Source organism: Gossypium hirsutum, chromosome A09 (assembly GCF_007990345.1).
Source record: "Gossypium hirsutum isolate 1008001.06 chromosome A09, Gossypium_hirsutum_v2.1, whole genome shotgun sequence".
Taxonomy (NCBI): Eukaryota; Viridiplantae; Streptophyta; class Magnoliopsida; order Malvales; family Malvaceae; genus Gossypium; species Gossypium hirsutum.
In genome coordinates, this window is record NC_053432.1 from 8,204,582 (window position 1) to 8,219,228 (window position 14,647).

The following is a 14,647-nucleotide window of genomic DNA, read 5'->3' on the forward strand; positions in this document are numbered from 1 at the left end:
GTTGAATTTCTCGCCGCGTCTTTTCATGGATTCGTCATTAAATATTTCTATATAAATAAACGACACAATATGGGACGATAGAGTAGTCATCGTATTTTAAAATTTTGTGGCGTTTCTTCGTATAAACTCCGCAAAATACCAAAATTTTAAAATATTTATAATTGAATTTACAAATAATTTATATTTCTAATCTGGAATTTCAAGAAAGCCAGTAACAACAACATAAGAATATTTAGATCAACCATTAACAACACAAGAATCCCAAAGTTGAAATGTTAAGATCAAATACAAGTTCAACAAATATAGTTCAAATGTTAAAGTTTAACAAAGTAGTGTTAATGGTCAAGGCTGTAAAACTGAACGTCGATAATGATAATATAGAACGACCGCAAAGTAAAAAGAAAGAAAAATATGAACACACAGATTTTAAGTGAAAACCTTTTTGGAAAAAACCACGGGTAGAGGAAAAAATTCACTAACACTAAAATTCAAATGATACAACTTTTATTTATAGGTTGAGAAACATTATTCTAATCAATTTCAAATAGAATGAGAGAAGTTCTATACGGATTCTACTTGTACAATCAATATAAAATAGAAGAAGTGTACTTTTATATGGATTCCATTTGTGCAACCTGTACTGATCTCCCTACTTTGTCACTGTATTTTATTTCTTTAACAGGAATTTGAGTCACACAACTCTAATAAAAGACGAATATTTTTATGCCTTGCAAATTCATAGTCTTTGTTCTTTTCTTTGATCTTAAAACAAAAATATATAAACAAGAATAGAATAAAAATTTTATATTCAACCAAAAATCAATATTAAAATAATTTTTAAAAAAAGTTAATATATTAAAAAAAGCCCTCGAACTACTATAGTAATTTAACATTCCATAAAATTCATATATCTCGAAGGCACTTTAAATGTTACCTCAAAACTTTTTAAATGCATATCACTAAACATTGTGTTTGTCGATAAATTATTTCAAATTATTTGATATAACATTTAAATTTATTAATGATATTGTCCTAATTAATCAATTGTGAAACAAGAACGAATATACAGATCAATCCACTAACACTCCACATAGGTGTGTATAAGTGCCAAATTAGCAAAAACGGTGCACGTGTAATATGACTTCCCCTAACACATCAAGACTACACACAAGTTTCAAATATGAATGTGCATAAACGCTAATAATAATGCACACAGGTGTCATGCTCCGTCTCTCAATATAACAATTCTATAGCACGCCAACTATACTCAAATCATTTTCAATAATGTTTAATAAAGTATTTATCAACCGATTAACTTTAAGTATCATTATGCATAAATAATTAACACATTATAGTTGATGGGTGTTGAATCCATCAAAAAAATTTCCTATGCCTAAATCGAAATTAAATTAAATTTGCAATGGTCGATCCCACTAAAATTGGCCTATGACCAAAATTAGACAAATATATGAAATCAAAGAAAAGTGGATTAAATCTAAATTTAAAATAAATGAAAAGCAAAATAAAAATAAATAAAACGAAATTAAATTTAAATTAAACAAATAAATGAAAACTCTAGCCTCAAGCGCGATTTTTGACTTTAACTTTGAATTGCTCCCGGACAATGGGTTTTATCCTCCAATCGATAATTCATTATAGAGGTCGAAGATAAGTCAAATATAAAGATAGAAGAACAACCTAAAACCTCCTAATTTTTCCATAGTAGTAAATTAACTACTAGAACAATTCGAAAGCTAACACTTACCAAGTGAATAACCTTGAAAACAACTTCCATGATTTGATTCCTCGGCAACCTTACAAACTAGAAGAACCCAACTCAATTGATCGTTAGCTTTTTTGACGGATCCAACCACTCACTCAATTGGTCATGTCAATTTGTTCTTTGATGTAGTAAATGCAACAATTACGGATCATACCAATTCACTAACTTTATGTCATCCAAAACTGAATCGAGGGGTACCATTTTTTCGCTAAAACGATATAGTGAGACGACTGAGCCTATCCCTAAACCGAAAAATTAATAAATACCGATGTGGAAAATCTTAAATATGAATTCGAAGTCTCACGGACTAAACTCCGAATCAATTATAAATCTAAAACTAGATAAAAAAAACTATATACAAAAAACAATAAAAGAAAAATTTTATTAAAGAAATTAGAAACAACAGCAATGATGCCCTTTCTATTCCAACTGTATATATATAACCTAAAACTAGGAGGAATGACTGTGTGCCAGTTTCCTCTTGTTTCCTTTCTATTCACGCATATAATGATATTTGGTGTTTTCAAAGATAGTTTTCGTGAAAATTTTGCCTAATTGGACTTGTTAAAATAACAATTTAAGAACCTCACCTCTTCCAATCCCACTTTCTTGTTTTTACACATTGACCCCAACAATTTTGCTATTCTTACAAACTAGTATATAAGCATTAAATCCTAAATTCTCATTTCTAACTAATTAACACATCTAATAAATGAGTATCAACCCACTAATAAACCTTGCCCATTCCTAGAAATCTCTCGATTTAGGAAATCCTGCTCAAAACTAAACTTCCCAAAAATCGGGGCATTACACCTGTTCTCTTGTTCAGAAATTTTGTACAAAATCATTAATAATAGAAGGGTTAAACTCAAAATATACCCTATGAAAATAAACCTTCATATAGTTCTTTGAGATAAAATTAGCACAATCCTACTTCAGATGAGCATAGAACACCCAACATAATGTTCTTAACAAATCTTACAATGTTAAGCATTCTCATTTTTTTTCAAACCTTGCTGCATTAGCTTTAATAAAGTCTTCAAGGTTGATTTTTTTTTCTTCAATCAAGTGCTTACTTTGAAGAGAATTCATTCTATTGCTGCATGTTTTGTTCAAGAACCTTGATGCCTCATTTCCCAACTACTTTCTTTTGCTTTTTGGCTTTAGGTGGTGGAGGAGGAAACTTCGTCTTTTTCCCTTCTTAGCAATATCAGCCTTGGACAATAAGGTTAGACATGTTGCAAGGCCAAAAAAATAACATATTAATATTATATATTCAAATAAATTATATTTTTTTAAAATTTTATGTTATTTGTATATGTATATATACAACAATAAAAATACTATATATATATAAACGGATCAATTGAGTCTTAACTCGATTGGTATGAACATTATTATTAATGCAGGAAGATATGGGTTTGAATGCGCTGAAGCGCATTATACTACTATTTATAGGTTGAAGAGGAGTTATTGATAGTTTTGGACATTGTGTCAAAAAAACAGATATGGCCAAAACTTATAATAAAATTGATCATATATACATAAACGAAATAGTAAAAGCATTATATCCTGAAAATAGTATTTCTTAATTGTTCTACACATAAAATAGTTTGCTGCAAACGCTTTACCTTTACAACATCAACTAAGAAACTCGAAAAAAAAGGACAATCCTCTACTTTTATAAATTACATATTTTTTTTAGTTAATTTATTAATTGTCTCCTAATTTATCAAATAAATTCGTTTAAAGGTATATTTTTCTACTACATTAACCCTCGAAATTTTATAAAAAGGCCAAGAATTATAGATGAGAATTGAAAAGTATTGGTGAGTTAGGGTGTGGTTTGTGGAGTTGAAGCAGTGGCCATTGTTGAAATGTGAAGGGCCTTCTCTAAGTTGACAACAACTTGCTCCATTGATGGTCGTTGCTGTTTGAGTGATGTGCATGAGAGTGCCAGCTTGAATGTTATGTCAAAAGCTTCTATTGAGTATTGGCCTTCAAGTTTTGGGTCTGCAAATCGTTGTACACTCCCACCTCTTCTTAGGATTCTGGCCTGTCAAATTCAGCACTAAGCTTCTATTATACCATATATGGTGCTCAAACTCATCATTTTTCTGTTGGTATCGTAAATATTAGGATAGGGTTGCTGACCATTTTATTCAAGGGGATTGGTTTTTCCAGGTTCAAATTGAAAACCTTCTTCCCCGACAGGATCTGGAGCAACACAACTCCAAAGCTGAAAACATCGCCAGATGAATTGACTCGGCGATCGTTTTGATATTCAGGGTCCACATACCCGAATGTTCCTCTAACTTCGGAGCTCACATAGGTTTCACCAATTTCAATCACCTTACATAACCCAAAATCCGACAGCTTCGGTTCAAAGTTTGGTCCCAACAGAATGTTTGTTGGCTGCAAAGGTAGACACGAAAACCCATCATTACTTGATTTTGCGATATTGGAGAGAAACTACGTTGTGACTGACCTTGATATCACGATGAACTATGCAGCCTTCAGAATATGTATGGAGAAACTGAAGACCTCGAGCACTGCCGACCGCGATCTCCAGCCTCTTGATCCATGAAAGCACCTTGTCTTTCCCTGTTATAACCCATATTTCAATTCAGTGCTATTGACAAATGGCAAGAAATTGAACCAAAAAACAAGAAACATACCAAATAGCCAATTTGCAAGGTTCCCATTAGGGCAGAGTTCATATATGAGGAAGCAATGTTGTTTACTTGAACAATAACCAACCAATCTCACAAGGTTTGGATGTTTGATGTGAGATAAACTTGTAACTTCCCTCACAAATGTCTCCACCTTTCCATCCTTTATAATGTGCTTTATTGCAACATGCTCCTTGTTTGATAGTATGCCTTTATACACCTTTCCTGATATATATATACATACATTGAATTAATATCAACAACCATGAGAATGAGATGGACGAAATTTAAAATGATTATATTGTTTTTTCATCGTATTTTAAGATACAGTTTTCTCATAAGTTATTCAAGTTTGACTAAAAAAACTAAAAGAATTTGAATTTGATTTAGTCATTATTGAGTTGAGTTCGAACTATTAAGTAAGCTAAATTTGAGTACCTTAATACTTGATTTGAGCAATCTTTGAGATTAAATTGCCATTATTTATTTTTTTATTTATATTGTGTTTTATATTAAATTACTATTTTACCCTTAATGTATATATGCTTAAAATTTAAATCTAAAATCTTAAAAGAATTAATATAAAGTCTAGACTTGTATGAAGTGGTGATTAAAGTTTTTGTTAGATATTTATTTGGTACGGGTTCAAATTGTATTACTCTTATCCTTCACCCTATTTTTGCATATAAAAATTTTGTATCTGAAATGAGCTTGAACTTGAGCTCGAGCTCAAACTTGTGCTCGAGTATGTAAATCATATAAACAGACTTCAATAACCCAATTTTACTTTGAGTCAAATTCGAACTTTTATAATGATATTTGAACAAACTCAAACCGAATTTTAAGTAAAGATTTCAAGTCGAGCTTCTTACTTTTTGACCTCAGGTTGACTCAATTATAGCCTATAGCCCTAGATCCAATAAGGTACTCAATCTTGCAATGTCAAAAAGAAATAGAAAAACCAACCAATCAAGCCAGTACTTACCAGCAGTTCCTTCACCAATGAAATTTGATTCATCTAAACTGTTGGTAGCAAAATAAACCTCTTTGATTGGGAATTTGGGACAACCTGGTTTCTTCAATAAAACATCCTTAATTGCTTCAAAAATATTACAATTGAATTAGTTTAGATATGAACAATTTAAGAAAGAAATGATGTTTTGAAACATATAAATACATACCATGTGTTTTGAAGGATGGTTTTGATTTACAGCATGTCTTGGAGAAGATGATGATTGTAATAATAAAGACAACAAACCCCCCTATGCATCCAATTAGAATCCAAATACCCCTTTTTACTTTTGATTTCTTTGTTGATTCTTCCTTCTCTGTTAACAGAAGTTTGATTAAATAAATCATTAAAAAAATTAAAAATTGATACAATTATTTTATACTAATTCTTGATTCAACTAGTTCATGTCAATTTTCGATTCAACTAAACTGTTCAATCCAATTCAAACAACTTAATTTTAATTATATGGAATAAATACTCAAATTTCTAAATTTGTATTTTATAATTGGCATAATATTAAATTTAGTGTTCAACTTTTACATTTTTATCGATTTTACCTACTTTTTTAATTAATTTTGATAATTTACCTTTCAAAAAAATTAAAAATCGCTTTTTTTAAATAAAAATATTGACTAAGTTTTTTAAATAATATTGGTTTGGCATAGAGATGTGCATGGGCCGGTTTAACCGGCCCGGCCCGAAGGCCTGCTCGAAAAATAGGAGGGTTCGGGTAAAAATATGGGCCCAAAATATGGGTTTGGGCAAAAAATGAGGCCCATTTAGAAAACAAGCTGAGCCTTGGGTAAAACTTTTTTTGCCCGGGTCTGGCCCGGCCGGGCCAAATTATATACTAAATATATATATTTTTTATTTTTAATCATATTTATATTTTATTTTCAATTTTAATATAACCACTTTTTATTATATTTTCAATTTGTATATTGTTTTAAAAATTGTTTGTCTCACTTTTTATTTGTTTATTGTTTTTATATTTGTTTTTATATTTTTAAATGTATTTTATTTATTATATTTTAAATTTTTTTATTTAATGAAATAAGATAAAAAAAATTAATATGGCCAGTAGAAAAGGGCCTAAAATTTTGTATGGGCCCAACCTAGCCCATGCATACCTCTAGTTTGACATGATATTATTTGTGTTATTTGTCACGTCAAATTATTTAAAAATTTTTAAAATATTCAAAAAATAAAATAATTCAATATATATATATAAAGTTCATAAAAATTTAAAAAAAAAGTATGAAATCCACGTGGATTGTCATGCAAATTGCCATGTTTAATTAATATTTTAGTCGGAATTTCCATTTAAGAAACAACAATTCAACTTTTTTGTAAGATTAATAATCAAATTTAACTCTTTTAAAAAAAGAATAAAGGCTAAATTGATAAAAATGTAAATGTTAAAAGACTAATTAGTGATTTTGCGTTTATAGTTTGTATTGAAAGAGAGAATCTGTTACCTCCATAAACGCGGGTGTTATTGGAAAGGCATTCATAAATCCTTTGAATATTCTCCTCATCTTCAACCTTAAGACTTGTTAATGAAACCAGCACCGCAAACCTACAAATCATCGACTCTTCTAAATTCGACCCTCCATTAATGGATTCCCAGCTTCTAACACACCAACCACATGAAGCAAACCTACAATTTTCACTCAAACTCCGCAGCTCATTCCCCAGTTTTTGTTCAACATCGGCCGTCGAATAATCGGAGCATCCCCCACCACCCGATGTTAGTTTCTCCATCCCACAATCGAATCTTTTCATTGAATTCAGGCACGTCGTTTGCTCACTTGAATCCAAGAATATAAACCCGGTTTGATTTGCTCTAACCCCCAATGCTTTGAGGTAGCCATTGAATGTGGCTCCACAATGGCTTTGGTTAAGAAATCCACCCCAATCGCCATTCTCATTGCTTGAATTTGAGGCACCTTTGAACTCGAAATCAAGGGTACAGTTTGTTTTCTGGGAAAATGCAACGTTGACAATGATTATGAAGATGAAAACCCAGACATTTGTGGCCTTTTTCATGGATTCGGAGCTTAATGAAGCTTTGAATGGTAACCATTTGAGTTTTAAGGAACAAGTTTCAGAGTATCATATTATTTTGTTTGTCTTGTTGCATTGAATTTCAGATTTATAAAAAAGGAGATACAAATAAAGTAATGGAATGGTAACATTGTAATAGCATCCCATGCATGCATGCCGGCCCTAGCCAACAAATCTTAAAGCAGAGACTGAGCTAATAGATCCTGTTAAACACTTCCTTACACAACACAAGACAACAAAACTACAGCTTGCCCGAGAAATCACAGTTTTCTCATTTTTACTTTTAAACTAGCTTGTAAGACACTCCAAGGAATATTTCAGTTGGAAATATGAAACATTTCCTCACAGTATTCACCTAAAATTTTAATTTATTTATAGTCCAAGAAGAGACCCATAAGAGCACCGACTTAAATAGGCACAAGTTTAGACTCCTTACGACTCAAAACCCTACTTACTACCATAATCATGCTAAGTGGCGCAAAAAGGATCCATCTCTTTCTAACAAGAGAAGCTTTTACATAACTTACCAAACATGAGCTAACAAATAAGAGAGACGTGACATCAATCAATCATTGATTAGATGATAAATTTGAATAGTAAACAAGTAATTCATAAATCATTCATAAATATGAAATATATCATCTCTCACGTATAATCATTAGCATTATCTTCAACTTCATTAGCATTTTGTATAAACACACTAAATTAAGTGTCAAAAAATTATCTTAAAACACAAACTATGATCTTACAAATAATCGGATCAATCATATAACATGATTTATTTATAAGTTCAACACACAAAAAAAAGACATTGGTGATAATCAAATCCAAGAACGCATAACTAATAACCTTACATTTTACAGACTAAAGTCAAAATTTTTCAATATGAGATCAAAACGTTAAAAGTGGTAACATAATATAGGTATATATGTCCTATTGCTATTCACATGCATGAATTTAATAATAATCAATTCAGTGAGAAATGATATCCATAAGTTTTAAGTTGAAATTCTAATATAGACTATCACATATATTTTAAAGGAGAAATCACAAATCCTATAAATATATACATAATTCATACAACATAAACATTATCAATTTGTTAGTCTATATTGAATTTGTCATTAAGCAGCCTCATTCTCCTCCCAAAATGTTAAAGAAAAATTAACAAAAAGCTATGGATCATCCAAAAAGAAAAATCCCATGCGAAAAACAAGAAACCGTCTTTCAAAATTTTAAATTAAAATTTCGGCTACTTTCACTATGATCATTCTTCACTGTGACCAAAAACCGACCACCGGTTCGACAAACAGGGCAAATGGGGTTCCTCAAGAACCATGAATCCACACACTCAGAATGGAAACTGTGGTTGCAAAGTGGTATAAGCCTGCATTTTTCACCCATCTTCAAGTCTTTCCAAGCGTTCGGTTCGGTTTGTGTCGCCATCCTCGGACATGGTTTGGTTTATGTCGAATTTCTCACTTCAATTCTAAACACCATTGAAATGGCAATTTTCCCCGCTATGGTCCTCTGTCAGCTCAATAAAATCTTCACTCTGATGACTGGCTCAGCAACCTAAATCTGATTCAGACTCGCCTGAACCGGCACCAGTTCGACAAACGGGGCAAATGGGATTCCTCAGAAGCCATGAATCCACACATTCAGCATGGAAACTATGCTTGCAAAGTGGCAAAAGCCTACATTTTTCACCCATCTTGAAGTCTTCCAAGCAGATAGCACAATCCAGGACTTGATAACAAGTGCTATTTTCTTTGTCTTTTGCACTGTAATCATAACATGGAAGCTTTTGAACATCGTCCTCGGACATGGTTGGGTTCGTGTTGCTGTTGTTGTTTATGTCGAATCTCGCAGGGTTACGAAATCGTCTAATGATGAAGGATCTGCCTACTATACATAAATGGACTAAAACCAGCATTCCAATGCCAAGAAACAGAAGAATCACAGCAATGATAATGCCCATTAACAAAAAAATCTTTTATTGCAGGAAAGGTATGCCACAAATTACCGTGTGATTATTCATAGGACAAAACAAAGATAGTTCAAAACATGAATCAGAAGGTGATCTGAATCTGATCACTTTTTTTTTTTTTTTGCAAGAATGAAAATGATTGAATGGATATTTTGATGTGGAATGGTTAAATTTCGTGATGGAGTAGGTGGCAAAAAAATAAAAAAGAGACCAGGTTTTACAGGTGGAAACAAAATCATAGGAAGACTGATGATTCAAACTTTTCTTTTATTTGTCTCTTTATTTTACGTGTGTTTTGACCACTTTTTTTCCCCATTTTGTGCCGTTCTTCCGTGACAAATTACGTGCCCACCAAGTGAAAGTGAAGAGACAACTGTTATCATCACCTGACCCACCAAGGAAAAAATTTTGAGAAAATTCAGTTTGCAAATTAAAAACCATAATTGTTCAATTCCAACACCATTATATTTTTATTTAATTTTTTAAAAATAACTTTAAAGACTTCATAGAAATTGCTTTTCAATTTGATTCGATTATGTTTAATATTTTTTTTGGTATAAAATATGCTTAGACCATGCCTACAGCAGCAGCTAAATTATTGCCTTCTGTCCTTTCTTTTTCATTATTGACTAACAGATATCCTTTCTACAACAAATTTTTCACGTAAAATGGTGAACCACCAATTGATCTACTCTGAATGTGACAAAACTTAATTTATCAATCCTTGAAGCACCAGTCATGAGTTCCAATTAAAAGTTTTTATAAGTTTTTTCTTCTTTTTTTTTTTCAGATTTTAGCATTGGTGGTTGCAGCATCTTTTTTAGCATTATTAAGGTCCGTTACAGGTATTAGAATTAGTAAATGCTATAATGCTGAAGAAAAAGAAATTTAAAATTAAAAAAGTAATCTTGTCGAACATAAAGTCAGACTTATATCTAAATCCGACACCCGTCTTAGATCTAATCCAGCTATGGCATTAGCAACCATCCAAATCTGGTAGATGAGAGAGTGACAAAGAGGGAATAAAAATGGCTATTTTATTGGAAACCTTTAGATTAGCTCTAATTTTGGTGACGATGTTAACATGTGATTAAGACATCTAAACTAAAATCCACACATCTTAAACCAGCACTCAATAATGATTCACATAAATTATTTGGGTCTTTTAGATCTGCAATTGCAATCACAAAGTCACCCAAATATGTATTTACATACATTATGTAACATCTACCATAACAAAGCAAGAAAGCTCAATCATATTTAAACTACTTTTTAAACCCAAAATCCACGTGAAAGGGATATGTAAAGACTATCATCCCTATAATTCCAATCCCACTAATTTCTTAACCACGATCGAAGACATCTCGATGATTCAAGAGGATTTACAAGGAAAAAATAAAATAAAAGATAAAACCAAAACCAATGCAATAAAAGGTGACTGTGGATTGTAGACCCTGCAGTCTGCACACTAAATCTCATATATGTGGGTAAATTGAAAATAAAAAAGAACATTACCTGCTACACACATGTATATAAGAACTCACTGTTAGGAACCAATAACGAGGCCTTCGCGAGCTATGTTTGTCACCCGAAGCACTGCTTGTGCACTTAAAGGAGAGAGTTTTGACTGACAAAAATGCTCCCAAGAGTTCATCTCTGGTTGTTCAGGTATTGTTGTTGAGAGTCCATTGGATTTCTCATATACAGTTTGCAGCTCTAATAGAAGGGTTCGAGCAGCCTCACGAGACTCTGGGAGCTGGTCACTAAGCTGTGATGCAGCTACTTGTATCAGTTTGTCGATTCCATATTCTTGAATTCCTTCAACACCCTGTCAAAGCCAAGAAGAAAAGAATATTTAGTTAATTGAAATTTAAAAGTTTAATGTGGCTGCAAATATAGTAAACAATGGTAATATCCATATCAACGGCACAAATTGGAATAGCCTTAACCGTATCAGATATCATTTGCCTACCAGTCGTGGAACACTGCGACTAAAGCACATCGATGCCTTAGCTCGAATTCGTTGATTTCTGTTCTTAAGATAGGGTTGCAACTTGGCCAACAACGACATAGGGAAGACAGAAGTAGTCATGACCTCTAAAGCTCTCTCAGCTGCCTCACATACAAACCTTTTGTCTTGTGAAGACTTAAGAAGAAGCTGTACAAGCTGTAGCAACAAAATTTGCACAAATCAGAAAGGTAGGAACTTATTCACTTGTACCCCAAAATGAAGAAACGTTCACAGAGGGGAAAAATAAAAAGATGGTAGTGTACCATCCAAAATGCACAAAAGCACCCAGACAAACGTGGCAGTAAATCTTAGAAATTGTGAAAGTACCAGGGGATCCAAAAACTCAATCAAATCATCATTATATGCACTGAAGATGTCTGCGGATGTCATAATTGCAGTTTTACAAACAGCACTTCTTGGATTCTTCAAGGATTTGACTACAAGTGGGATCAAATCACCCCTGCACATAAGAACAATAAAGAAAAATACATTAGTCAAATTAAATCCAAGGGAACAACTGACTTAACTGATGGAAAATCAGATTAAAACCCCATCCTCTAGTATTTCCAGTCAAATAATCATTCAAGAACTTAGACTTACAGCATACTATGCATTGCTTCCCTATGGAATATTGATAATCGGCGAACATTGTTGAGAGTTTCAACAACCAGAACCCAATCTTTGGATTCAAGTCCAGGTAAGAGCTTCTGATATAGGCAAATACCCGTATTAGAAAACGGAAGATCACCAAAAATCCAAAACGAAGCATAAGAATTAGAAAATAGAAAGTTTTACCTCAAGACAGGTATTAACATCTTCTAGATCACCCAAGTTCTCAGACTCAATATATTCAACTTCCGAATTAGCTACCTCTACCCCAGCATTTACAGTTTCACCTCCGTTTATGCAAACAGAAGGGTTTTTCTTCTGCAGCTCTTCAACATTTTCAATTGTGTTTCCATTGCAAGTCTTAGTAAAATTACCTTTACTAGAGCTGTCATTCTTTCTCTCGGATGCAGGTAAAGTATTGAGATCTCTTAGAGCATTCCCCGACATCATAGAAATTAAAGTCTGAAACCAAAAGGAAAGAATAGATAAGCATCAACATATTCAACTATGAGCCTATGACAGTGATAAACTATGTACGACCTTACAAGTTGACAACGAAATAAAATTAATTACTTGGCTTAGAGATTTACATTGCTGAAAAGTACAGTAAAACATAGCAATCAAAGCAACTCTTCATAGTTTCAGTGCTTTTGCATGTGTCACTCTACAAATTTCATCTCATTTTTAAAAGCTTGTTCCTATAATGCTCATTGTACAGCCTGACTGCCAAAAATTTTTAACCAACAGTTCACAGATTCAACCATAATGACTACTTCCATTGCAAATTACCATTTTAAACAAATTGAACACCAAATCATAACCAAAATCCGAAAGCATTACACTAATAAACGACTCTGAAACCTCAATTCAACCAAATTTAGCATCATTTCACCACAGACAAAAAAAAATCCACATAAATAAAAAGTATGTAATTAAAATATTAATGCATAAACTTTTGGACAGGAATTCTTCACAATGCAGATACAATCAACTAATTAGCACAAATAAACCCAACTAAATCTCCGTTAATTTGATTCAATACAAGTAAACCTAACTAAATCTCTGTTAATTCGATTCAATACAAATGAAAAACCACTAATTAGCACAAATTATGAAATTTCGACAACAAAATAATTTTAAGTAACTAAAATAAAAATCTAAGCAAGCATAGAGATCTAGAAATCGAAAATGTCGTCACATTAAAATTACATTAAAAAAATAGAAAATGAAACTAAAAGCAAAGAATTATATATAAAAAATTCGCCAAGAAATATGCCATCGATTCATAATTTTCATCCAAAATTAGATTTTCAAAAAATTACCAAAAAGAACTAGAGAGAGAAAGAGTACCAGTAGAGAGAGAAAGCAATGTGATCAGCAAATACCGTGACTTGCATTTAAGACTGCCCAGTGAAAACGGAGAGACTATTTTTTATATATAATAATTAAATAAAGTCAAAATTTAAACGACACCGTATAGGCTATTTTAAAAGGAAAAACCGACCGAGGCCGGCAGGCACGAGTTTATTTATTCCATTTCTCTCTCTATCACTCGCGGTTGAAATCAAATTATGTTTCTTTTTGTTTTTTTTTAAATAACACCCTGGGTCTTGATTTAAATAGCGAAAATGCCACTGTTTGATTTAAGCAAAACTGATTTTAAATTTAAAAAGGTTTAATCCAATGAAAACCTTTTAATTTCTTCATTTATTTACGGTATTGTAATTTTTTTCAACTTTGACACTCCAACAATAGAAAGTGAAATCTTGAAATGATGCTTCATCATTTGGAAAGGAAAGGATTATCTCCATTATTTTGGTATTTAATTAAATAACAAACATTTAATTATGGATAGAATAGAGATTTTGTTGCGCGGAAGCGTGTGAAAGAGTAAAATTATTGTACTGAAAAATCACACTAAGTTCAATTCCCAGGAAAGAGAGGTGGATCACGAGGATCGCTTACATACCAGATCTTTCCTAGCCAGAATATCCCTCTATCGTAATTTAATAGCACAATAAATCACTACAATGACACTTGCAAAATATGCAGAACAAAAAATAAAGAACACTAGAATTTTAACGAGGTTCAGCAAATTTTGCCTACGTCCTCGGGCACTACCAAATATATTTCACTCCAAAAATACAAGTGAAAGTTTACAAATAGGGAGAGAGAACAATTGCCTTAAGTAGAGAATGGCAAGTGTGGGATGAAGAAAGTAAGAAATGGTTAGGCCTATTTATAGTTGAGGTTCAATGATCAACTTGCAATGTCCCTATACAATTAGGGACCAAAATTGCAATTATCCCATGCCAACTTTTAACCCAACTTGCCAACCAATTTTACTTTCTACTTTCGGTGCCCACCCTTTTTGACTTTTCAAACAATGGGTGGGTTCCAATAATCTCCACCTTGAAGATTTGATTAGGATAATCTTATCTTCACACAATTCTTTCTGCCTTTGACAACAATACTTGATATTGCCTTCTTCAACTGTTAAACT

General features: G+C 32.3%; 3 protein-coding genes across 6 annotated transcripts; all 3 read right to left on the minus strand.

Moving 5' to 3' along the window:
* Positions 1 to 3,336: 3,336 nt before the first annotated feature.
* LOC107942571 (probable serine/threonine-protein kinase PBL28) lies at positions 3,337 to 7,574 on the minus strand. 3 transcript variants are annotated; one of them, XM_016876269.2, is made up of 7 exons: positions 6,946 to 7,574; positions 5,637 to 5,783; positions 5,441 to 5,554; positions 4,462 to 4,680; positions 4,272 to 4,387; positions 3,938 to 4,198; positions 3,337 to 3,839 (listed from the first exon to the last, which is right to left on the minus strand). In XM_016876269.2, exons 1-7 carry the CDS (start codon positions 7,514 to 7,516, stop codon positions 3,618 to 3,620), a joined length of 1,650 nt encoding a protein of 549 aa, XP_016731758.2. In that variant the 5' UTR covers positions 7,517 to 7,574; the 3' UTR covers positions 3,337 to 3,617. The 3 variants fall into 3 exon arrangements, with proteins under 3 accessions (XP_016731758.2, XP_040933439.1, XP_040933440.1); XM_041077505.1 differs by having other exon boundaries at positions 3,337 to 3,862; XM_041077506.1 differs by having other exon boundaries at positions 3,716 to 3,854.
* A 1,527-nt stretch (positions 7,575 to 9,101) lies between these two features.
* On the minus strand, positions 9,102 to 9,515 carry LOC107942573 (probable E3 ubiquitin-protein ligase ATL44). The gene has a single exon (XM_016876272.2). It carries the CDS (start codon positions 9,513 to 9,515, stop codon positions 9,102 to 9,104), a length of 414 nt encoding a protein of 137 aa, XP_016731761.1.
* Positions 9,516 to 10,644: 1,129 nt separating this feature from the next.
* On the minus strand, positions 10,645 to 13,646 carry LOC107942572 (uncharacterized). 2 transcript variants are annotated; one of them, XM_016876270.2, is made up of 6 exons: positions 13,495 to 13,646; positions 12,331 to 12,606; positions 12,136 to 12,242; positions 11,863 to 11,995; positions 11,497 to 11,691; positions 10,645 to 11,352 (listed from the first exon to the last, which is right to left on the minus strand). In XM_016876270.2, the coding sequence occupies exons 2-6, from the start codon at positions 12,592 to 12,594 to the stop codon at positions 11,071 to 11,073; spliced, it is 981 nt and encodes a 326-aa protein (XP_016731759.1). In that variant the 5' UTR covers positions 12,595 to 12,606; positions 13,495 to 13,646; the 3' UTR covers positions 10,645 to 11,070. The 2 variants fall into 2 exon arrangements, with proteins under 2 accessions (XP_016731759.1, XP_016731760.1); XM_016876271.2 differs by having other exon boundaries at positions 13,467 to 13,550.
* Between the last annotated feature and the right edge of the window lie 1,001 nt (positions 13,647 to 14,647).